The sequence below is a fragment of the Monodelphis domestica genome, chromosome 4, assembly GCF_027887165.1.
Source record: "Monodelphis domestica isolate mMonDom1 chromosome 4, mMonDom1.pri, whole genome shotgun sequence".
NCBI classification, from domain to species: Eukaryota; Metazoa; Chordata; class Mammalia; order Didelphimorphia; family Didelphidae; genus Monodelphis; species Monodelphis domestica.
The window spans coordinates 171,036,843-171,061,110 of record NC_077230.1 but is presented as its reverse complement, the minus strand read 5'-3'; the positions used below and the strand labels follow the sequence as shown (position 1 = coordinate 171,061,110).

Below are 24,268 nucleotides of genomic sequence, written 5' to 3'. Positions count from 1 at the left end.
TTCATATGCCACAACTTGTTCATCCATTCTCCAATTTATGGATACTATATTAGATTATAATATATATTGATTGTATATAATATATATGGGATATATGTTTAGAGTGTTCAGGGAAGACTGGCACCTCTGGTGTGAGGGCTTGCCAAGTCCTTTTCAAGGCTGTTTATCCATCTTTGTTGTTTACCTTTCACCTAACTCACACTTATGGCCCCAAGAAACTATTGCATGAGCAGCAACCATGCACTAGTAAAAGTGCCTTGGGCAAGCAGACTAAACCAAGTTGAGGATAAGCAACAGGCCTCAAACTGATAAACGAGTTAGGGGAATGTCTAATCCAAGCATGTGAAAATGTTCTCATTCATCTTCATGGAACCAGCTGAAATAGTTGCCATGAAATTCTTAGAGCTTAGTTGTATGGTAAATAGGCCAAGGTCACTGACTGTATCTGGGGCCATTGCCATTCATCTTGACTTCTCTGTCTGGCCTCTAGACTTTGATGACTTTGGAAAAGAGAGTAAGGTTGATAACTTTTTGCAACTCTGTCTCACAAATCTAATTCAGATATGAGGCAAGACAGCATCCCATTATGTCATTGGTCCTCTTAAAAATGAAGGACCACAACCACCAAATACAAACACACACACACACACACACACAAATCCCTCTTTAGGAGCAGGGAATTTATTTTATTTATGTGTATTGCTTTCCAGCTACAATTCTCCCTCTCAATACCCACTATCCCTGTTTTATTTTGCTTTTCCTAATGAATGATCTGAATTTTTATATCAGAACTGAATGTTTAACCTTGCTTTGTCTGGGTCAGATAAGAGTAAGTTCAACATCATGTCCACAAAATCCTCCCCTTCTCCATGATTGCATACTTTTATGCATTCATAAAAATGAGAAGTAGAAACTTTTACCTCCTTTCTTCTTTGTATAGTAGTATATTTCTTTCATTTTTTCCCTTTTCTTTCTGCTCTTAAAACCAAAATAACAAATCAATTTGCCATATCACCCAAGGTCTTCTGTTTTTCTTATTTAACCCCTTTAATATTATTTGAAATAGTTATGATTCTAAAGGAGCATTTGTTTCTTTATGCACTATTTTGATGCTAACTACCGTATCATAAATCCCTTTCTTTGTTTAAATAAATCAACCTTTATAAATTTTTCTTGCATTTGCATTGTAAAGTTCCTATTCAACTCTTCACTGGAAATGTTTGAAAGTGCCCTATTCCATTAAAGGTCCATTTCCCCCCAAGGGTTATAATCGGCTCCAAAGAGTAAGTTATTCTTGGTTGTAATCCTATATTGTTTTTCCATTTTAATATCATTCCAAGATTACCTCTCATTTTTAGATCTAGCTGCCAGATCTTTTATGACCTTGACTATAGTCCTTAGTACTTGAACTACTTTTTAGTTATATGAAGAATTTCTTATTGATATGAGGCTTCTGGGTTTTGATTTTGACTTTACTGGACAATTTCCTTTTTATTACTCTTTTTAGCATTCTGACTAATGCTGCTCTTACCTAAGTCCTCATTACATCTCACTTGAACTATTCAAATAATTACCTAATTGATCTTTACACTTTTGATATCTGTCATTGGCACCCATCCTATGTTGTATTGACAGTTCATTTTCTAATGCAACAGTCTGATCATCTTATTCTATAGCTCAACACCCCTACATGACTCCACATTATCTAGGAAATAAAGTTCTATTTCTTAACCAGTTAACTATTCAAAGTTCTTGACAGTCTGGTCCCAACTTACACTCTCAACCTTAATTCAAACTTCTATTACCGCTGTACCACCAAACTGGACTGTCTTTGCCATTCCTGAAAATATTCCACATTCTTTAATTCCCACACTCACACTCATCCTATATCTGAAATGTCCTACTTATATTTCAAAATGCAACTCAAATACTACCTCCTGTAGGATGCTTTTCCATATTTCTATAGCTAGACATTATCTTCCCCTTCTCTTGATCTAAGAGCACTTTTACTCAGTTTTTCACTCACATAATACTTTATATTATTCAGTAAATTTAAATTTTTGAAAGGAAGAACATTTATTAGTTTTTCTGTCTCTACCAACACTTTGAACAATGCTTTTTAAATAATTTGCAAAATAATTGTTTGCTACATTAATATATTTGAAAACATTAACTATATATGGATTCTAAATTCCCCATGATATGTATTATTCTGTAGTATTGCCAAGGAAATAACTTAAGATTAATTATTATAAAATGTTAAGTATATTTTGAAGGCAAAAATTTTCTTAAAATTTAACACAAAAATAAAGATCATGAAAAAGAGAAAGAAAGGTATTTGTTGTTCATGTTTTCATGTTGTTGTTTTTTAAAAGGTTTAAATGTTTTGCAGTGATCAAAAATGTCAAACTCTTTGCATCAGATTTAGCAGAATAATAAACAACAGGCACTCTATTTCAGTCTTTTCAGTGCAGTTTTCTAGCATGAGTGAATAACTTCAAATCTAATTAGGATGGGAAATTTTGCCTGAATGGTCATCATAACAAGTCTGAAAAGTATTGAACAAATTCCCAACAATAAGCTCTAGTGAGAAATTCAGTAAGGTAGACAGGGACATAAAGCTGCAGAACTCTTCTGATGCACATGGTCAAAGCGATTTCTCTCCACCACAATTTTAGACTTGACTGTACTATAATGATTGGGGTGTTCTATAATGGTTCAGCCACAGTGAGGTTGATCCCAAAGGCCTACTATTAAAAAGGATCACAATGAGATTTCATGTAAAGATATTGAAGTTCTTAAGAAAATCCAGAGATTCAGCCGAAAGTCGAAGCACAATGAAGGCATTCACTATTGGGTTGGCCACCGCTCTTGAGCACATAGTCTGTTATGTGAGATTGTATTCTTCAGAAATTCCTGACCTTTCTGTTCTGAAGGTGCTGAATTGCTAGTGAAGCAAAGTTCTGTGGGCAATTAATAGAGATCTATTTGCTAGGATGGTTGGGTTATCTTTTGTTCAATGGTAGTGAGATATTTCTCTTATGATCTCTTCCAGGCCATGACTCTGATGAGTTATTTTACCCTTCCCTCTTTGAGGAGGGGTGAGGGACAGGAGAGATTTTTGTTTGTTTGTTTGTTTTCAGAAAAGTTTTACCTTTAGGACAACTCACAATTATGTCTAATGTTCTCTGTCCTTTCGTCTGTGGAAGCAAGATATCATCACTAATGTCAGGGAATATTACAACATTACAATTAAATGTAAAATAGTGCTCCCTAACAAACTCTGGGAAATTAAGAATATGGTAGGAAAATGAGGAAGATTAATGGACTATTATGAATACAGAATCAAATTCCACTGATGTGTGTATGTTGCAGTCCCTTGGGATGTTATTTTTTAAATAGAATAGTATTATAGCATTACTTATAAATGTTTCTTTAAAAAACTTCTGAAGTGTTCAATGTTCAATTATTTAACTCTCATTCAATAAACAACACATCACTAAATGCTTCAGTAAAGGTGAGAAAAAAAGTGCTCAAAAAAATAAACACTGAAGATCATTCTATTGAAGTGAAAAGGTCCACTATTTTTTCTACAGTTCTGGTAACAAGATTATTTGACATTTTGTAAAGTTAAGAATAAAAATGTAAGATTTGTATCTTAAGACATCACAGAGGCGAAACTTATTTTAAAATCTCCAGATTCAATAATTCCCCTAGGTAACAGATTCCACAGTTTCTCCAATCTCCTAGTTCAAAGTCAGTACATATAAAACTTCAATCCTATCTGCTCTGGTTTTGTCTTTAGTGAGAAATTGAGAAAGGCGGTTGATTTTTATGGCTACAATTTTAATTATCCTCTTTTAGATTTCTCTTCTCAGGATAAACTAACCTCAATTCCTTATGGCCTTTTAAAAAGCTGACTTTCTATTTCTTTGATTATTTTCATTTTTTGTCTCTTAGACGATCCGGGTTCTTAGTGTATTGCTTAAATTGTAGCCCCAATAAAGATCTAATAAATGCTGAGAACAATGGTGTAATTATGAGTTTCTGTATTCCAGGGTCACACTCATGCCTGAAATGATACTATTCCTTTACCTTGAAACAGGTAGCATTTATTGAATTGGATTATGAACAATTGATACATTCATTTAAGAAAAATTCATGTAATCATAAATTTTTCAATGGTTGTAAAGCTAGAAGGAACCTTGGGAAGAATCAACTCCAAGATCCTTATTCTTTAGATGAAGAAACTGAGACCTAGAAGTGGGGAGCTTGCCCAAAACCATGAAGGTAATAATAACTGTGAAATGCAGAGAAGGGGTAAATCCAGATCTCCCAACCCCACATCCAATTTTCACTCCTTTGTCAGGTAGAAGATGAATGCTAAATATAATCCTAATTATACATCCAAGGGGAAAGTGAAGAACAGGGAACTTCAATGACTCACCTGTGAATCATTGGTCTTCTTGTGAAACCTTGGGCAATCAGGGTGACCACTCTGTCTTCTATCTTCTATTTTTATCTGCAAGTCTCTTTTCCCTAAAATGATATGAGCATGATATCAAAGGAAAGAATCTGAAAATGAAAACCTGGCAGCTAGTTATTTTGTTGTAAACGATTCTAAATTGGTTGATTTGGCAAATGCATTACTATTGACTTGACTGAGACCAAATGAGATTATCTATGTAAAATGCTTTGTAAATTTTAAAAACTATGAAAATGTTAGCTATTATTATTTTATTGTTATAAGGAACTCTCAGATGAAAAAAAAAGCCCATCTGCTATTTTAGATCAATAACTCTTCTATGAATTATAGAGTCTTAGAGAGTTGTTAAGAGGACTTATATGTTACATGATTTGTTCTGGGTCACACAACCAGTATTGTCAGAGAAGGGATTTAAACCTAAATCTTGGTTCTGAGACCATCTCTCCATCTAATCTGCCATACTGGCTCTCCATATTTTCACATAATTAAAAAATTCTTCTTCTTCTTAAAGCAACCATTTATTAACACCTAACATGTTTAATTGTGCTGATATGGGGCGGGGGTCAAGAATTACATAACTTCTGTCCTACCGGAGCTTAATATCTAGTGGGGAATATGACATACTGACTTTTTATTACTATGATGTAAAATGATACATATATACATAAAAAAGGAAAAAAGAAAGTTCTGTGTGATATATAGGGTAAAGATTAGGGTTGGGGGATGAGAGAAGGCTTAATGGAAGAAGACTTTGAGTGGGACTTCAAAAAATTAAGAGAATTATAAAAATTGTGTATGTAGTGATGGGGGTGTCCTAGGTTTAGAAAATGGCCTGAATGTATACTCTTCATATTTGTGCTACACCTAACCCAGGCACATCTGTGAAAGTTAGTTAAAGACACAGGGGCAGGAAAGTGTGAAATGAAGAAGGAGGCTGATGAATGTTTAAATATTGAAAGAGCTTAAAGAAGTATGTGATTAGTCTAGAAAGGTAGAGGTGTCACCAGAATCTGGACCTCTGAATGTCAGACCCCCAAATTAAATTTTACTCAGTAAGGAACAGCCATCTATTGAAAAGTTTTGATCAGAAGAGTAATACAAGCTCATCTATGCATGTTTTAATTCTCTGAATAATTCTTGAGTATTTATGTGCTTGTGTGCTCCAATACTACTAAGTAAAAGAAATGATGGGGCAGCTAAGTAGTATAGTGGATAGAGTACCAGGACTTAAGTTTGTAAGACTCATCTTCATTAATTCAAATCCAATCTGTCATTTACTAGCAGTGTGACCCTGGTCTAGTCACTTACCCATGTTTGTCTCAAGTCCTTATTCATAAAATTAACTGGAGCAGGAAATAGAAAATTATTCCAATATCTTTGCCCCAAATCCCAAATTTGGACACAAAGAATCAGACGTGACTGAACAAAAACAAAGGAAATGATACTGCCCTTTCAGCAGTAAGCCCTATTAGAATATGGAAATTATGATGGTTAGATTAGAATTAAGGAAATATATAACTGGCAGCTTATCTATCAAAAACATACTTTATGATTATCTGGGCACCGATGCTAATCGGAAATTATGGTTAAGGTTGCTCTATATTTCTACACATTACATGGGGTTGGGCCTGGAGGGAGCATGGCATTCCTCCTATCTCTTGGCCTCTGTAGGCTGGAGTTCCAAAAAAGTAGTCTTCTGAGTGATAATACTTTAGTCAACAGCACGACAGGTCAATAGATAATGGTTGGCTTGGCAGGAGTCCAAATCGAGGGATTCTGCATGGATTCTGCATGTCTTCACCAGTAGTGATGACTGTGAAGTATGGTGGGAAAGATGTTTTATCTGAGGGAGCTGAGGCAAAAGAAGGAACAGAGAAATGGGGTGGGATAGACAGAAAGAGAAAGGAAAGGAGAGAAGAAGGCTAAGAAGAAAATATTTTGAAAAAGGCTCTTTGAAAAAAGCAGGGTTTACTGTTCTGAGGTGATTTTTTTCCTTGTGAATGTAAAAACGTACATGGCTTGTGGCCTTAAGGACAGAATTACAGGGACAATGCTCTTCTTGTACTCCATTAAGGCTAAGATTAAAGTCCCTCCTGATAAACTGAACATTCTTTAAAAGTGACTAGAAGCAAACAGTGTCTGTTTGCTGCTACTTTATTACAAAGATACCACTGAGAATAGCTAAGAATATACTATTTGATCTTTAACAGGTTGACCAAATGATTGCAGTTGGCTTCAGAACATGAGATGCTTTCTGCAAATTATTGTTTCTGGTTATAAACCTTTATAATGTCTCGGAATGAATTATGTATGTATTTCATGTTTTCTTTTCTCTTATCAGCCTTGATGTTCTCATTTCAAGTTTCACCCTAGTCTCCTAATAATGCAATATTGAGGCCATTCAGACACTAATTATGCCTCCATGGCTTTTTTGAAATGACTAAATCAGCATCAGTTCTATAATTATCATTAGCAAGTTTGTATCAGTGGTTCACATCACATGAAAAGCTTAACGTAAATGATTTATGAATATATTCATCCATAACATTAAATATGCCATACATTCCATATGCATGTGTATCCATACTGATATATGTATAACAGAATTACTATATATGAAATATATTTCCAATGTAATATTAATTTTTCCATAGTTTGAAATATAAGATATATTATGATACCTCAGATTGTTTTACATCAAAGCCTCAGGAAGGGTTGAATAGTAGAAAGAATTGGCAACTATTACTAACACTTAAGACTAGTCGCCAGACCTGATGGCTTCCTAATTTTCATGATGTTCAAATAGGAGTATGGCAAAGATGATTGACGGCAAGAGGTATCCAAATGCAATTCCTCTGTATTTTCATTGTTTCTGTTCTTGAATTATTGATGTTGCCAGTAGTCATTTGCCATGAAAACAAATCAAGATACATATTGTAAGCACTTACTTGAATACTATGCTTTCATATGTTTTAAAAAATGTTTACAGTGCACCGTTCTTGTAATTTTATAAAAAGACAGACTGATAAAGAAAATAACTGCAATAAACAGTGCCACACAAATTATAATCTTAATTCTGTGGATTGAGGAATAAATCTTCTATGGGAAAACTATTTCAGAAAGGACTGCTACTGAATAGAAGCAGTGATGATTTCTTTGTATCACTTAGCAGGGAAAGAATCACCTTCTGCTAGGAAAACCTTATAAGAATGTCTGAGTATGGGTTTCTTTCTTAGTGGTGGAACACATCAAAAAACGAAGCTATTGTACTTCCCAGTGGCAATGATTTAAAAAAAAAAATTTCACACCCCCTAATACCAGATCCTTGTTTTGTACAAAAAACTTGTGCCAGGCTGTAGTATTTTATGACCTACATTATTACCCTCTGGGTAGTGAAATGATGGTGCCAAACTAATTATTGCTTTGTCTAATTTTAAATCCAGGTCTACAGAGATTAACAGCTTGCACATTAATTCAAAGCACCAACAGCCCACCTAACATAATACAGCTTTAAATGAATTTTAAAAAATGTTTGGAAAACTTCAACACACTTTAAATGAAAGAAATGTGCATCTATTTTTGACACAGTATATAAAAACTTAAATGCACTTTACCTATTTTGGTTTCTCAAATACACTCCAGGGAGGAACTTTTCTCATCTTCAGGCATTACTTCTCTTGAAAATGAAACACCTGCTAGGCTAAAAGCACAGTCTGTGTAAAACTAATTGTAAGGGAGGAGGGGGAAATGAAATAATGAGTGGAAGGACTACTTTCAGCCTTAGAAACAATATTAAGGTGATTCTTTAACTGTAATTTATCTTCCTGTTCAGTGTCTCCTTTGCTAAATGAATACCTTCAGCATACTGGGATTTTAGAATATTAGGTATCAAGCATACCATACTCATGAACTAATACAAATAAAATATTAATGTTGCCATTCATGGAATATGCCATTCCATAGTAATGTTATGAAACTCATCACCAAATTTTGTGAGGGGTATCAAGACAGCTAACATTCTGTAGAGTTTTTTAAAAAGCAGGAACAGGTAAAAAAGCAAAAGTTGATTTTTAAAAAATCAGTCTTATTCCATTAAAAAGAATAAAAAAAGGGGAAATTATTTATATTATATGCAATTTACTGTAAAACATTTAGCCCAAAACATTATCCCAAGTAAAGATGCTACAGGTAATAGGATTTTATAGTTTTTCTCTAAAATTATTGAAAAAGATCATAAATTTATCTTGACCATCCTAATACTATCATGTCATATATTAATTGAAAAATTACACCCCTGTAGTCAAGTTCTTAAATTATTTTTATAATTAATATTTTATGCACATGATATATTAGAAGGCTATTTCCAATTGAAAAGACTTATATGTAATTGTCTTTTGTGAAAAGAAGTACAAATGATGATGCTTAAAACAACTGACAATTGTGACTAAATGTATTAAAAGAAATTTTTAGTGTTACTAATTTGCATTAAGTGGCATTTTGCTTTTGTGAGCAATATGAAAAAAAAAGCCCAGAGTTAGAATCCAGGTAATCTCTTGGTAACCCTGTAGTTTGGCCCAATTAGTTGGACTTTCATTACAACATGCAGTTCTTCAGTTTGAAACAACAGAGAATCTTCCGGTAAATAAATTCAATTGTATTTGGTATTTCCAGAGGGAGAAAATGATCCATTATTCAGGACAGATTTGTAGATATATACTAATAATCTACTAGTCTGCTACCATGTCTCTGCCACTCATCTCTACTATCTTCTTCTACCAAATAGTTATTAGCTCTTCTTACCCTACCCCACTCTGTACCTCTCCCAGTCGAGCACTGTATAGCTCTGTTGCTTGACTGGCATAAATCATTACTAGCCTGAAATAGGTATGCGAGTGGCCATCTGCAAGGCTACATTCAGTATCACCTTGCTTTTCTTCTCACCCTTCATATATTCTTATACTTTATGTGTACTGACGAGATTGAAAGCAAGAAAGTAGATTCCCTTCCCTCTAAATTACATTGCCCCCAAAGAAGCTATGAAAGGAAACAAAGAGTTTCTGCCTTTTTTGTTTCTTTTTTTTCTAAATTAGAGTTCACAATGCTAAAAATCCCTTTAATTTTAAATACTTTACCAAGGCCCTGTCTGTATGCTGGCAGAACAGCTGGTCCAGTTGGTTAATTCGGTAGAGGCAGAAAATCTGTCAAAATAAGTTATTTGACCAAATCAAATATTTCTTTGGATTGGCTGGTCAAATTAGTTAAAAGGGTCAATCTGGAACACCCATGTAGTCATAATCTGGGTCTCATAAAAGTGCATTATTAAAGATGAGTTTCAGTTAGAACCAGAAATGTTTCATTTGTTATAAAAAGCATTAGAAATGAATGCCAATGGATTGATAATGAATGTTATAAATATGACTCCACTGTCCAGCACCATCATTAAAGATAGCTCTGTCAGAGCAATAAAAATAATAATAAACATCATGCTAATTTCATAATAAAAGCAATTAATCTCTGTGAAGAACAAAGTTATGTTTCCCATTACTGAAAAATGTTTGAGAAAATGGCATTTAACAAAGTGCCTAACACATAGTAAACCTTTAACAAATGCTGAGTGACTCCCTGACTGGTTCTCTTTTATCCAGAACCTTTCAACCTTCACCCCTGAAAAGAAAAATCCAATTAAAGAATTCTTTTTCAGAGGTACAAATTTTTAAAAAATTTTAGAACTCCATGCAAATATGTGTGGTTTTCCTTAGGTTTCAAAGTTAATAACATTCATGTGATTGTTAAATGAAAAATTTTGCAAATTTGGTTATATATTACTTTGTATATCTGGATGTCTAATTCAGTTAAGTATGTAATATAGACATAATCTGGCTGAAAATAATATGCATGCAATATGGTTGAAAACATTAGTTGCTAAATATTCTACAATATGTTGTGGCATAACAAAGCATGGCATAATATATAATAAACATGCCTACATATCTATTTTGTTTTATGGTTTTCTGGATAAAATGCTTTTTAAAAAAACAAAGTTTTTTATATACAATATACAAGAGTATAATATTTTTTAGACTTTTTTTTACTCAATATTTCGATTATCACAAGAAACTGAAAATAAATACTTAAAAATTAACTATTTAAGACCTGCTGATCTCTGGTCTCTTCATTAAATAAAGACAAAAGTCAACATGTTTAAATTGAAAAAGACATCTTTCATCCTGTTGATCAAGAATAACTTTGGAATGTCATCAATAAAATAGGTGAAAACTTACTGGAAGTATATGCCCCTCTATATTCATTCCAAATGGAACCAACTATTCTTATCCAACAATAATTCCTTTTGGACTTCTATCCTTCCATCTTCCATCAGACTAAGTTCTTTTATTTCTAAGTTAACCAGAAAGAAATGCATGGAAAGGTCAGAATCCAATTCATATAGAAATCTCATCCCTAACAATTCCCTGGTAATATTCTGAATAGTTTATTTCATTTTAATTAGCATTTATTTTATTTCCCCTTTTGTGCTAGCCAAGTCCATCAACCAGTGGTATGAAAGTTAACAACTGGACACATTGTCAAAGCTACTACATTTTTAACAGGCAGCATTTTTATCTCTGGAAAGATACATTTTTTGCCTTTACTTTAGAACTTTAGAAAAGAAAGGGGAAAATGTTAACATCCCAGTGCCCAATTGTCAACCCTAAACAAGTGCATTTTAACTCCAGCCTTCAAGGGTAGCATACTTCCAGTTTGATGGACCCCTGATCAGTCCTGCAATTCACCTTCTTCATTCGTGACTGGGCTGAAATATAGAGTAGTGGGTGATGTCTACCAGGCCAAAGTATAAACTATCCATTTACCTACTAAAGTCATATTTAATGAAAACGAAGAGCTTTTATTGCTCAACTTACTCTTTCTCATTACAATTCCTAAAGAACTTTTTGCTAGGCACATTATCTCGTAGACATCATGATCAAATGTTATTGTTTGCTTTATTATCTCAGTTGGATGGTTGACTACTCTAGAATGAAATAGGTTGAAGGCAATACTCGCAGCCTAGAAGTGTGAATGAGGTTCCCATTCAAATGATCCCGATTGTTTGGGGGTGGGGCGGGGTGATTAGTAAGCCAACTGAGCTTACACTGCATAGTAAGCGTCTGGATGCAGCACATTTACATCTAACAAGAGACCCCAGAAAACGTGTGTGTGTTTCTTAAACCTTATGTTCGGAACAAAAGGCTATCTCAGCAACAGACAATCAGCACTGCAACTGCTCGCAGGGATGCGAGCAACACAGAACTGCACATTTCACTCCCCCCATCCCCCCCTCCGCCTCCACTCCCGCCCGGCTCTCGGCACCACAAAGCCTCAACCCTCTTCCCACTCCAGGGTCCCCAGATTGCTTCATAGTTGGGGGAGGGGTCGGGAAAGCAGCCTGTGCAGGCGGCTCACCCGCCTGGATTGGGGGCCCCGGGCGCTTGCTTTCCTCTGCCAAAGCCGCCTGGGGGAGATAGGGAGGAGAGACACAGAGGACCGCACACCTAGTCACTTGTTTTATTTATTCATTTTGGGGAGTGGGGGTGGGGTGGGGGAGCGGGAAAGGGCCCGAGTAGACTAATTCTCCCCCCACCCCCAAGTTATTTCTTCTCTGGAGCCTGAGTCATTTGTTTTCTGATTGGTGTTGGGAGCTTGGGACAAGGCGTGGGTAGGGAGCTAGGTCCCCAGGACCTGGCGAGGTCTTCTTAGGTCTAGTGGGAAAGGCTAAGATGAGCAGTGGCAGGGGGAGGAGGACGTGGAGTGGGAGTGAGTGAGTGAGAGTGTGTGAATGTGTGTGTGTGTGTGTGTGCGTGTGTTTAAAGGGGTAGGGGGCAATCTGGTCACAGCTGTTGGTAGAGGGATATGGAGAAGGCACTGTCCCCGTGTTCCTGCCGCAGGGAGGGTGGGGGTATGGGATCAGAACGATAGCCACTGTGGCTGCCTGGGGAGTTGGAGGCATCCGTGTGGCCCAGGAGGGGAAAGCTGGGGGACCTTTGACCAACTGGGTTGGGACGGCGGCATTGGTGGGAAAGAGAGGATGATTCCCCTCCCCAAGGTATTTCCCCTCATTCACTGGATGCCTGGGGAGTGAAAGGAGGGAAGATAGAGAAGCAGAAAAAACGATTCGATTCCCCGCCCGCTTAATCATGACCTCCTGGCCACCTCCAGGCAGCGTTTGCACGTTCCTGTGCTGCCGCAGCAGCCCCAGCCATGTAACATGACCCGTGCAGCCAGGGCCCAGTGCAGCGCAGCCATTGAGCTCTCCCAGCACATGAATCTCTTGCGTGTCTCTCCCTCTTTCTCCCTCCCTCCTCTCTTTCTCCCCCTCTCTCCGCTGGCTCTCCTCTGTCTCCCTCTCTCTTTCCACTGCCTCTGTCTCTTCTGCCGGCCTCTCTCTCTCTCGTTTCTCTCTCTCTCTCTTTTTCTCTCTCGCCACTGCCCCGCTGTCTCCGCTGGCTCTCCTCTCTCCCTCTCCTCAGCCTCTCTCGATCTCTTTCTCCCTCTCTCTCTCCTTTGAAAACTGATCTTTGGCTCTTAGTGTGAAAGTGATTTGAATTTGGCTCGGCGGCGCTCTGCGCCTGCGCCCAGCCTCTGGCATGCTGGCTCCTTCCAAGCAGCTGTTTTGGGTTTGAAATTCCAACATGGCAGAGGCTGCAGTCAGTCTTCCCTTCAAAAACTTGGAATGATTTCAAATCATAGGCACCTTCACTTAACCCGAGCTCCCATTCATCAGCAAACACATCGGATCGATGCTACTCTAACCTATTGGGTTCTTGCACCACACATTCAGGTAAGAGAACCTTTTTAGTTTCCTACTATCTGTTTAATTTTTTTAAAATCTAAATATATCCAAGACCTGCAATAAAAAGAGACCGGCGACTTGTACTGTAAATATTTAATTTAACTTGCAATCGTTTATATTAAATACGCCAACCTACTATCTAATTGTATGTAGAAAGTAGCACGAAAACATTGTAATGCATATTTTTGCTGCTTAATCATTGCTAACAATAGTATGAGATTAAGAGTTAGAGATTGCAAGACTCCCGGTTTCCTCTTAATTGGATTTACTTATTTTCCCCTTTACTTAAAAAAATAAGAAAGTGGAGGTACTGGGTGGGGCTAGACTTTCTTTGGGAACTAACTTCTAAGTAAATAAGAAGTGTAAATAAGAATCTTGGAGAGAGAAAAAAGTTAAGGTTAAATTACAATCCTTTGGCTGGGGGGACGGGAAAATGTCAGAGGATCTGTTGCAGTAAAATGTAAGCACATCATCTTGGAGGGGGTACAGCGTGGTGGGCGTATTGTTGGCTGGGAACGGGAGAGAAAGATGTATAATTTAATGGTATATACAATCCACTGATCCTATTACTATCCTCCCTGGAGCTCTTGTTAGTTTCAATGGGAGTGAGTGAAATTGACATGGACTTGCATTCCTGGTCATGTGCTTTTTTTTCCTTTCTTTCTTCTCTTGTGATCTGAGATCCCCTTTTTGTTGATGTTGCTTTCCCACTTAATTATATGCATGTAGGTTAAATGAATACCTGACGAAAGGGCCCACGTTTCAAGGCAGTGACATTTGATAGCTGAGAGGAAAAGTGGCTTTAATGAAAAGCAACCTTTGGAATTCCTGCTTGTGAGAAATCCAATTCAGCTTTTTGTGCTGCCAGCAAGAAATGATCAGTAGCACCAGTGTTTATGGTATGTCAGTTTTGGGATCTACTTCCTTTGCATCTAAATAGGAAAGACAAATGAAATATAGCATGATAAAACCAGAGAGCATTTTGCATGTAAAACATATGCTAATAATAAATAATTTATATTTTTATATATTTATTTGTTACAATGTTTTTTTTTTATTTTGCTTTCATTTGTCTATTTCAGCTTTTGATTACTTATGTCCACTTGTATTGATTTTAGCCATAATCTCAAAGTTGCATGTTACTAGTAATGCAGTATAAACACTACTAAACTCAAATGCTATGTAAATGAACCAAACTCAAGGACTTGGGGGAGGGGAGATGGAGGAAGACGCTTAACTAATGAACAAATATATGTGTGCATGTGTGTACACCCAAAGGATTCAAATGTATTTTTTTTTTGAAACTTGATGTTATTGACTTTGTAGCTGATTTCATCCTGTGGGATAATCTGTTCTGAATGTGTGTTCAGTAGTGAATGTGTTGAAGGAGTACGGTTTGCATGTAAACAAAAATACATTTTGATCATTTAGTATCTTTAATGATTCATTATGAACAGTGATTTTTTTCTTGTGTTCTACTTGTCTTCCTGTCAATGCTTTTTACTTTGAACATATGACAGAATTAAATAGGCACAAAATTGACTTCATTTTAAATTTCTCTTTCCTCTTTCACTAAGAAAAAAAAAAGATCAGATAAAATGAAGGGAAGGGGGCACTTCAATAGCACTCTTTGCAAAGCAGAATATACACTTTCAGATCTTCAGTTAAGACTGAGTGGACAACAACAACAAAAGATATTAAAGTATTTTGCATAACCAAAGGATATGTTTACTTTCTACCGCTGTTGTTGCCACTACTTCTCCTTTCTCCCCACGTCCTCTCCCTCTCTTCGAGTCCACATCCTCACCTAAAAAAAAGAAAAGAAAGAAAAGAAAGAAAGAAGGAAAGAAAGAAAAAGGAAAAGGAAAAAGAAAAGAAATAAGGATGGGGCAAAGCTGCTAGGGGTCTGGAGTGTGGTCCCAGTCACTGCTCTCACCACGCAAATGTGAATGCAAGGAAGGGGGATTCAAAGAGCAGCGGCGCAAGGCGTGCTCTCATAGTTTGACTCTCTGTAGGTGACCATATAGCTAAACAGACGCGCAGATCTCCTATACAATAGGAACGATTTGATTGAATTTTGCATTTGGAACTTGTTGACTTTGAAGCGATCAATAAGGGAACTGTTTATTTTAGATGCACATAATTTGCCCTGAGAAATGTTTTAAGGAGGGGAGAGCACTGCTTTTTCTCCGGGAGCTGTTGGAGCGAATGAGATTGCCAGATGGGAGATTTCCCTCTGTGATGTTAAAGCTGTAATATATATTCAGAGCAGATTGGGCTGCTGCTTGTGATGAGGAGGATATTACATTTATAAATTTTAAATCGGAGATTGGACAATGTGCTGAGAGCTGAAATTGGATGGTTTGGCTGTTCACCGTATTGATAGTTAAATGTGATTTCCGGGTAGTAGTAATAATAATCATTACAATAATATATAAAAAGCATGTTGGGGTGAGGCAATCATATAATCCATGTCACTTAGCTGCAGATTCAAATGTGCATTTCCTCCGAATTTCTGCTTACTACTAAAGCGCAGACAAGTTTATATCTGCATGTATTTCAATGACCAATATACAAACAATCATCATTTAGGATTTATATAATCAGTTACTAGCATTTTGGAAAAGTTTATAATATATAGACACAACAGCAGTTCCAACGTCTTCCTTTCATTTTTAATTGAATTTTATTTCTCTGCTTGTGTTTGGTTTAGATACATGGCCTAATCAACCAGAGCCACAAACCTAAAAGACTGGAAAGTGGGAAAGTCCCTATTCTCTAGCAGCTCTGCTGTTGCAAATTAAAAGTGTGTTGTGGTCAGGAAATGAAAGCTACAATGTCTCTTTTGAACAAGTCGTTTATCAAGAGAAACATCTATCAGGCAGCGACTTGTCACATTGATCCTCTAAAAGTTAGGTCCGAGGTGGAAACTGCTTTGATGTTTTTTGATCCTAAATTTATAAAAAACTGAAAAAGCAAGGGAGGATTGGATCAGTATAGATCTTTAAAAAGAAAGGAAGAAAAATATTTTTTAAGGATCTTCAAGAACTACTTATTAGTACTATAGTGTGTGAATAAAGTATTTAAGGTAGCAGTTAGAGTGTAGAAGTGATAACACTATGTAGGATCTGAAGATTACTTTTAATGGACCCAGTACAAATCCAGTTGTATCATTAAGTAAAGCTTTCCTGCTTAGAGTTGTACTCAACAACTTTTATATTGTTCTTAAATTATCTTAAGATATTTTGGAATAGTATGAAAGTATCCAAAATGTTGTTGGTAATTCAAATTTACATTCCATCCATTTTTCTCTTTAATTCCCATATTTCAATTGCTATCTTAGTTCCATTAATGACAAGTCTGAAGTATTTGGAAGAATGTATTATTCAATGTATAGCTCACATTTGAGTGCCTTTTTTAGTACACCCATCTTTATTTGTTTAATAGAGTGAGGGTTTTGTCACATATAAGCCACAAGGATTGCTTGTTCTTTGTCACTTTAAGTTGAGTACACTTGTCAGATTAATCATGGTATATACTTTTTAGGTATTAAATACTTGCATTACTATTTCAACTTTCCCCACAAAATTGTCCCTAAGAAACCCAAGTTATGAGAACATTTCGTTAAAGTAATTAAAGGCTTCTATCATATTTTTTAGGTAAGAAATGAGCAAAGCCTTGGTGAAATTAGCTTTTGAACATTTTCTCCTTGAATTAAATGACACTGGGCTTTACACAGCTGATAGCTACTTGTTATTGCATATAGCTCTCTCTCTGCATCCAGGCAAAAAAAGAAGATAGAGGGAATTTTGGTGAGGGGACGACTTGCTAATTAATCATGTCTAAAATGAAAGAACTATATCATGGTACTAAAGTCTTATTATTGTCTTTTTCTTTTTTGAAAGAATAAAGCTTCTGTATGTAAGTGATATTTGTATGAGCTGACTTTTCCATCATCCTTTCTCATGGTATAGATAGTTTATTTGGATTATTATAGTATCTTTTTTGAAAACAGAATATGTTTCCATCCTTCTATCACCACTCCAAGAACCTTAATACTGTACTTGATCTCTCTGTATGTGCGTGTATGCACAATTTTTACCTTTAGCAATATTTAAGTCTAGTGTATAGGTACTCAAATTTTAAGTATGTTCAGAAACTTTCCTTTCATATGGTAATTTTCTCTTTCATATAAACAGACAATTAGTTTTTTATTCATTTTTTGAAGTGTACAGGCACTTAAGGAATATTTCTATAAGCAGATACTTATGTTATGCCCTTTATATAGAGAGAAACCATCAATAGTTCACTTTTAGATTATATAGCTGTATAATAAGCCGAAAAAGGATAATGAAGGAAGTGATTATGAATAACATTTCCAAGAATTATAGTCATTCTCCATTGTTCAATTAGTTAAACATTTCAACAAGGTGAAAAGATGAATAATGTTGTCAAAGCTAAAATCTTTGATTTTGGAGTTTCAGCTGACAATTCTTATAATTTCTCATCCTAATCTTGCCTGAGTGTGTGTGTGGGAAGATTCCTAAATTTAGCAACATAATCTATATTTTTTAATTATCATCTTGTTGCAAAGAGTACTTCCCTATGTATATCTCTGAATGTTCAGATTCATTGAATGATAAGTCTGTTTTATGAAGTTCATCACTTTTAATGTTATAAAATCAAAAAAGATTGCCCTGGGTATTTGAACAGTTGCATGTCTTGTTGGGAACATGTTCATCTGTTCCTGCATCCCTGGCTCTAATGGAAAATTTTGGCACTTTGCCCCTAGTTAATATATCCCTTAAGAGAACAAACTTCACAAAATACTTTCATAAAGTGCCAGATTTATTGATGTAGAGTTGATAAATTTAATTACCAGAATTTTGCATTGATTTATTGATTTTGTGATTGGGAGAAATTGTTCTGCAGACATTTATGTGAAATATTGAAGCATGCTGCTAATCAATAAGACTTGATTAATCAGCACATCTCTTGTTTTGTTTTGTTGCCGCCACCCCCCTCCCAACTCAACTGAGTTGCTGTTAGACCAGCCTAAGAAAATGATATACAGAAAATAGTTCACTCATTTTAGGATAAGACAGATTTCTTCCAGTGCCTCTTTTTCCTATTACTTTTTTGAATAGATCATATGAAGGGGTGTAAATGTGAATGAAAATTATATTAAAATTAATTTAACTTGTTAGGAACTGCTATTTGACTGACTGAAATTCCTAAGATTATCTGGTTTTTTAGCTACAAAAATAAATAGCTCCACAATATTTCAGCGAGGACAATTTAGTAACAGTAAATCTAATTGATTTTTAAAGGTTGACTAAAAGATAATACCTAAAAATGTCTTTTAAGTAAAAGAAACCCACATTGTTTGATTTTTACAATATCTGTTATGTCTGTCTAAAGAGGCTTATCATTGTTTGGAATAAAACTTTTAGGCATTGTGTCAGTTGTTGAAAAATGATTCATGATTATTTTTGCTATTATAAAGCATTTCAGCTTTCTTTATTGGAAAGTATACTTTGTACTGAAATAGAAATTTGATTGTTGAAGTAAAGGGGACCCATGCATAGAGTCCATATAAACTGTACAAGTAAATAAGTTTCAGGAAAATTGAAAGCAGGGTGGGTATGCTGTATCTTTGGAGCAATACTACATTTAAATGAATGAATGCATTTCTTCCATACAGATGTATTCTGTACTTTACCTGTTGATAATTGTGGGACTAAGGATGGATAAAATAGAAAAGACAGTGGTCAGGAATGCAACAACTATTGAAAAATGGAATACTAATGTCTATGTTCCTATTTATTATGTTTACACAATTTTATTTAATGCATATTATCAATTTGCTCTATTGTCAATATATTGATAGAGATGATTAACATTATTCAGTGGTTGAGACTAAAATAATATCATGCATAGCATCATTAAATTCTAGTTAGACTTTATTTCAGCTGAATTTATTTTATATATTTGACACATTTGGTAGGATCACTAGAGAAAGGATTAACTATGCTTATACTTGAAGTAACTTTCACATGATAGTTTCTTCAGTGCATACAAACCTTCCTTAAAATGATATCACAGAATAAATGGATGCAAATGATATGGTATAAAGCATTAGGGGAATTTTTTTTTTTAATTTTAGTCATTGCTACTATGTTACATGAATAAACTAACATTTCTATCCAACAGTTTACTTTGCTGGAATGCCTTTAAAAATTATTATTTTTTTAGCCAGGAGCAATTGCTTCTGTTGGATCATGTTTATTCAAATGTCTATAGGATTCTACTGAAATCATTGCTAATGATTAATGTTTTTCTTAAAAATTCACAATTTTAGTAGAACTCATAGTGGTATACTTAAAAAAATTACTTCAGCAACATAACATCTGAAATATCCTAATTGTCTTAATGTAGTAGTGTTGGCTTAGATGCCCACTCTCCTCAGGATTTCTGCCTTTTCTGGACTATTTGTGATACTCTAGTTGTGGACTAAAATATTATGATAGTATCTTTTTAAGAAAACAATTCCTTTTCCCTAGCTTGGATAATTTAGAAAACCGGAAGCATTTTTAAATGAATGTAAATAATAGTGAAATTTTCAGATATAGTTATTTTCTACTTCTTTTGATGATCAGATTTTTTTTTTAATGGGGAAAATATATTGAAATTCAAATGGCTAGGCCAGGTAGGCTTGTACAGCAAGAATCACTACTTTTTAAAAAAAAATTGGTTTGTTCATTTTACTAGCATTCTTATTATCCATCTGTTATTGGTCATCATTCTTTAAAATATTATTGTGCTAATTAATTATGAATATTTATTATATGCCAACTATATGCAAGACATTATACTAGGTGCCATGTTTAGTCTTTGGGGATGACTATTCTATAGTCATATCATGTGCCTCTGCCCCATATATATAATTGGTAGTTGAGCAATAGTATCCATAATAAAATAGGCCATTAAGGCTTCTTGACTATTTTCATATCTGCTAAGTGATCACTAAGGTATTTGCCTTTCTTTAATTTTATTCCTTCCTCATGTGTTCTGAAATGTCAGGTGAATTTCTTGTTTAGGTGTTTATTTTGAGTAAGTAGCATTTTCTTCAGCTATTTTTTTTTTTGCTAGTAGCTATAAAATCACAACATAAGCCATATGTATATATTGTGACGAATGAAAAGAAAATATTTTAGTGATGTCTTATAATTCAGTAGAGACGTTCTGTTGTTTTCCATCGTTCACATTCCCCTACATATATATCACATCATCATTTGGGTAAATAATGCATTCTAAAATACATATCTTTAGTCTGAAAGAAAAAAAAAAAACAAACACAACAAACAGTAACCATTCTTTTATGTTACTGAATGACAGTAGGGGGGGGGGGAGAACAAGGGAAAACACAAAAATAATTACTCCATTATAATAGTATCAGTATTGATATTTTGACTGTTGGGAACTGACAGTGCTTCTATATAAATGTGTGATGACAGTAATGCTTATAGATGAAAAGTAACTGTTCTATGCAGTAACATTAACCTTTCAGTATGTCATATTCAAAGTGTGAACTTAGTTTGTTGGAATCTGGGATGACAATACCCTAACCTTCCTTTCCTTACACATTGTGCTTCCCCCATCCCCCACTCTTATTACTTTCAGCCCCCTGTGTTGACATGTGCAGAGCAACATTTATAGTGTATGCTTAGAGAACAAGCTTCCTGGGCACTGGGTGATATAAAGTATCACATTGTGATACCTAAAACAAATTTTAAAATCAACTGGCCTTTTCAAATGAAAACTGAGACATGTTAGAAGATTCAGTAAGGATGTATCTGAATACACTTGAAGTTGCACCATTTATTTTCAAAAGATATTTCTCCCATCACTCATGGATGGCTCTACCATGAAGAGACATATCAAAAGACCACAGAAAAGTAACTCTTATCCTTTTATGTCACCCAGTATTCAGGCACTTAAAAGATTGTTTCGGAGAAGGAACAGAATTGAACCTATTTTGAATCCCTTGTTGTCAGAATTTGTGGGCCACATGCTATATATGGGATCATCTAAGAAAAAAGAAAACCCTCAAACCATTGAACTAACACATATACCTACACACCATCACACTTTCACTTTATACAGAAAAGTTAAAATAAAAAGAACATCTGGAGTGCTTGAAAATACCTACCTGTTAAAATTACTAGTGATTGTGATAGCATACTCTTGGACTCGGTAATTGATCCTGCAAGGTGAATAGAAAACTGCTTTATGATATTTCTTTAAAAAACTTAAATTTGGACATATTTGTTAAAATTTTTATTTACCAATAATTCTAACTGATATTTTGCAGAATTTCACAGTTTATAAAGCACCTCCCTCCTAAAAATCCTGTTGTGTGGCAATAAAATATCTTTTCTCACTTCCTTCTACAGAAAAAAGAAAAACAATGCTGAGGCTTGAGCCCCATATTCTCATTAAAAGTTTAATTCTCTGTAAATCAAACTATGTAAGTCATCTTTCAACTAAAACCACATGTTCTGAAAAATAGTTTTATTATGAACTTTCAGTGTTCTCCCCCACAAAAAGTCTTTATAATCACCTATTTATTTATGAAAGTTTTTGTTTTTATAAACATCCCAATGAAACATTTGGGATGAGGAAATTTGTGTTGAGATGCAAAATATAGATGTATTCTAGTTTCCTAATTGACCTACCTCTTCCTTACCCTTAACTTGAAATTAAAAAGGATATTTTATATTGCTCCTGGCAGATTTATGTAATTGAACAATATATGCAAAACAGTTAAATCTTTTTCTTTCATGTTCAGGTCATTGAAATATAAGAATAATTATGAGAACAGTTTTGACTGTTTAAAAAAATCTCTTGATGTTGAATTACTTCCATTGACTACAGTTTTCAGTCACACAAATATAGTTGGAAAGACTTTTAAAATTGGACTGTGATTCTGTTTAATTTAATGGTTATCAGTACTTTTGAATTTAGATTTGTGGATTATCAAAACTATTAATATAATGATATTAATGTTAAATATTTCAAATATCTTCAACAGATTGTCCTGCCAACATTTTTCATAGTTATGAGACAGAGATCTGGAGTAATGCATCTTCTAATTTTGATTATTTAATGTAGTACACTCATATGTATTTTACAAGGATATATTTTATTTAAAGTAAGAGTGTCTGGGAAGCTTTTTGATATTTCTCTACAAGTAATTAGGTTAAAGAGGTTAGAGTTAGAAAATGTATTCATTCCTGGAAAATGAAAAATTGTATTCATGCAAAGTGAAAGGAGTATAACACATTTATGATTTTAAAAACTGACTCATAATACATTCTTACAAGCACTTAATGAAAAACACTTAGACAACTTCTTAGATGTTTCCAAAGCTATTTTTTTACTTGCTTAAAAGTAGATACATTAGTATAGACCTTAAACTAATTTTACACAGACCTAATGTCAATTTTGCATCCCTTCAGACTTAAGAGTTGAAGGTTTTGTTGGTTTGTTTTTATTAAAGCCCACAAATACAGTTGCAAGAATTTTTGGTAATGTTATATAGATATACATATTTCACTGAAGGTTAGTCACTAGTCTTAGGGGAACACTGATATAGTTTAAAGGTAGACTTTGTGAATCAAGTGACCTGAATCCTTCTCAGATAACCTTGAAGGCAGGGAAGTATATTAGGCACTGATTTGGGATTTGAAGAGGTATAAAAATCTATTCTTTCTGCCATGCAGAGACATGCTAAAAAACCTTTTAAGTAAAATGTTGCTTTTTAATGTAAAAATCATGTTTCATCAAATTATCATGCTGATTAATCTGATTATAATCATATTTGTGTTGAATTAGGTAGTTTACTTTCATGTTCTTCAAAACAATGGAAGTAGAACCTTTCCTTCCTTCCTTCTCTTTTTCTTTTATTTTGTCCTAAAGGACCTTACAGGTAGTATATGTTGTACACAAGAGATGATTCATTAATTTTAAACAAGACTAATTGACTATTTAAAACATATGTATATATATTTAAATAACTGTGTATCTATATATACATATATATGGTAAAATATATTTTTCCATATAAGAATTAAATTAGTTAGCTGGGGCAAATTGATTTATAGAAATAAAATCTACTTCTTTATGTTGTAATGAATGGGATACATGTTTATGTGTCTATATTGGACTTGAATATATTTGAGGGGATTTTTCATTACAGGGTCTTGATTTAAACTCAATTTGATATGGCAACTAAGAGTGAAGTATTGATTCTATTTCTTGGTGCATAGTAGTTCCATTTCACTTTATTTTATTATGTGTCAAACGCATTTCCAAATAATGCAGAATGTAGTATATTTTCTCAGGAGGAAAAACAATACATTTTAGGATTTTTAGAAAATTCTTGCAACTGAAATTTAAGCAGCTTTAGTGCTTGGGTAAATTTAATTGTTTATACTGATTAATATGCTATGCATCCCTTTAAAACTCCTCAATAAGACTTGTGTTCTAAAGTTTTGAATACAAGTGAATATCATGAATTGGAAGGTCTTGATGGTGATTGTGGGAAGGCTTTTTGAGGGTATTTGGTGGCTACAGTAGAGCATATTCTAACGATTTATTTTTAAAGTATCTGTATTGTTATACTTGTTAACTACAAGTGTAATTGTTTTTCCTTAAAGTCAATCAAACACACCAAGTATATTCATTACATAGAAGAACTGATGCTTGGTTAATTGTTATGAGCACACGGACTTACATTCTCTTTTATACTTTCCCACATTTTATATTAATCTTTCTTTCCATTAACCCTGAGTGCTACACTCATGGGGAAAAAAATCTTTTACTTTTCTATTTTGTCCTTTATAATCTCTCCTTCCCTTTTCTTCCACTCT

At 34.5% G+C, this 24,268-nt stretch overlaps 1 protein-coding gene across 1 annotated transcript in view; it reads left to right on the top strand.

The window, feature by feature from the left end:
• Positions 1-12,148: 12,148 nt before the first annotated feature.
• Positions 12,149-24,268, top strand: part of FIGN (fidgetin, microtubule severing factor) — a 189,099-nt gene continuing 176,979 nt past the window's right edge. Inside the window, exons 1-2 of the mRNA XM_056793963.1 lie at positions 12,149-13,322; positions 14,064-14,233. Of these exons, the coding sequence (XP_056649941.1) occupies positions 14,209-14,233 (25 nt within the window). The 5' untranslated portion in view covers positions 12,149-13,322; positions 14,064-14,208. The remainder of the gene's footprint in view (positions 13,323-14,063; positions 14,234-24,268) is intronic.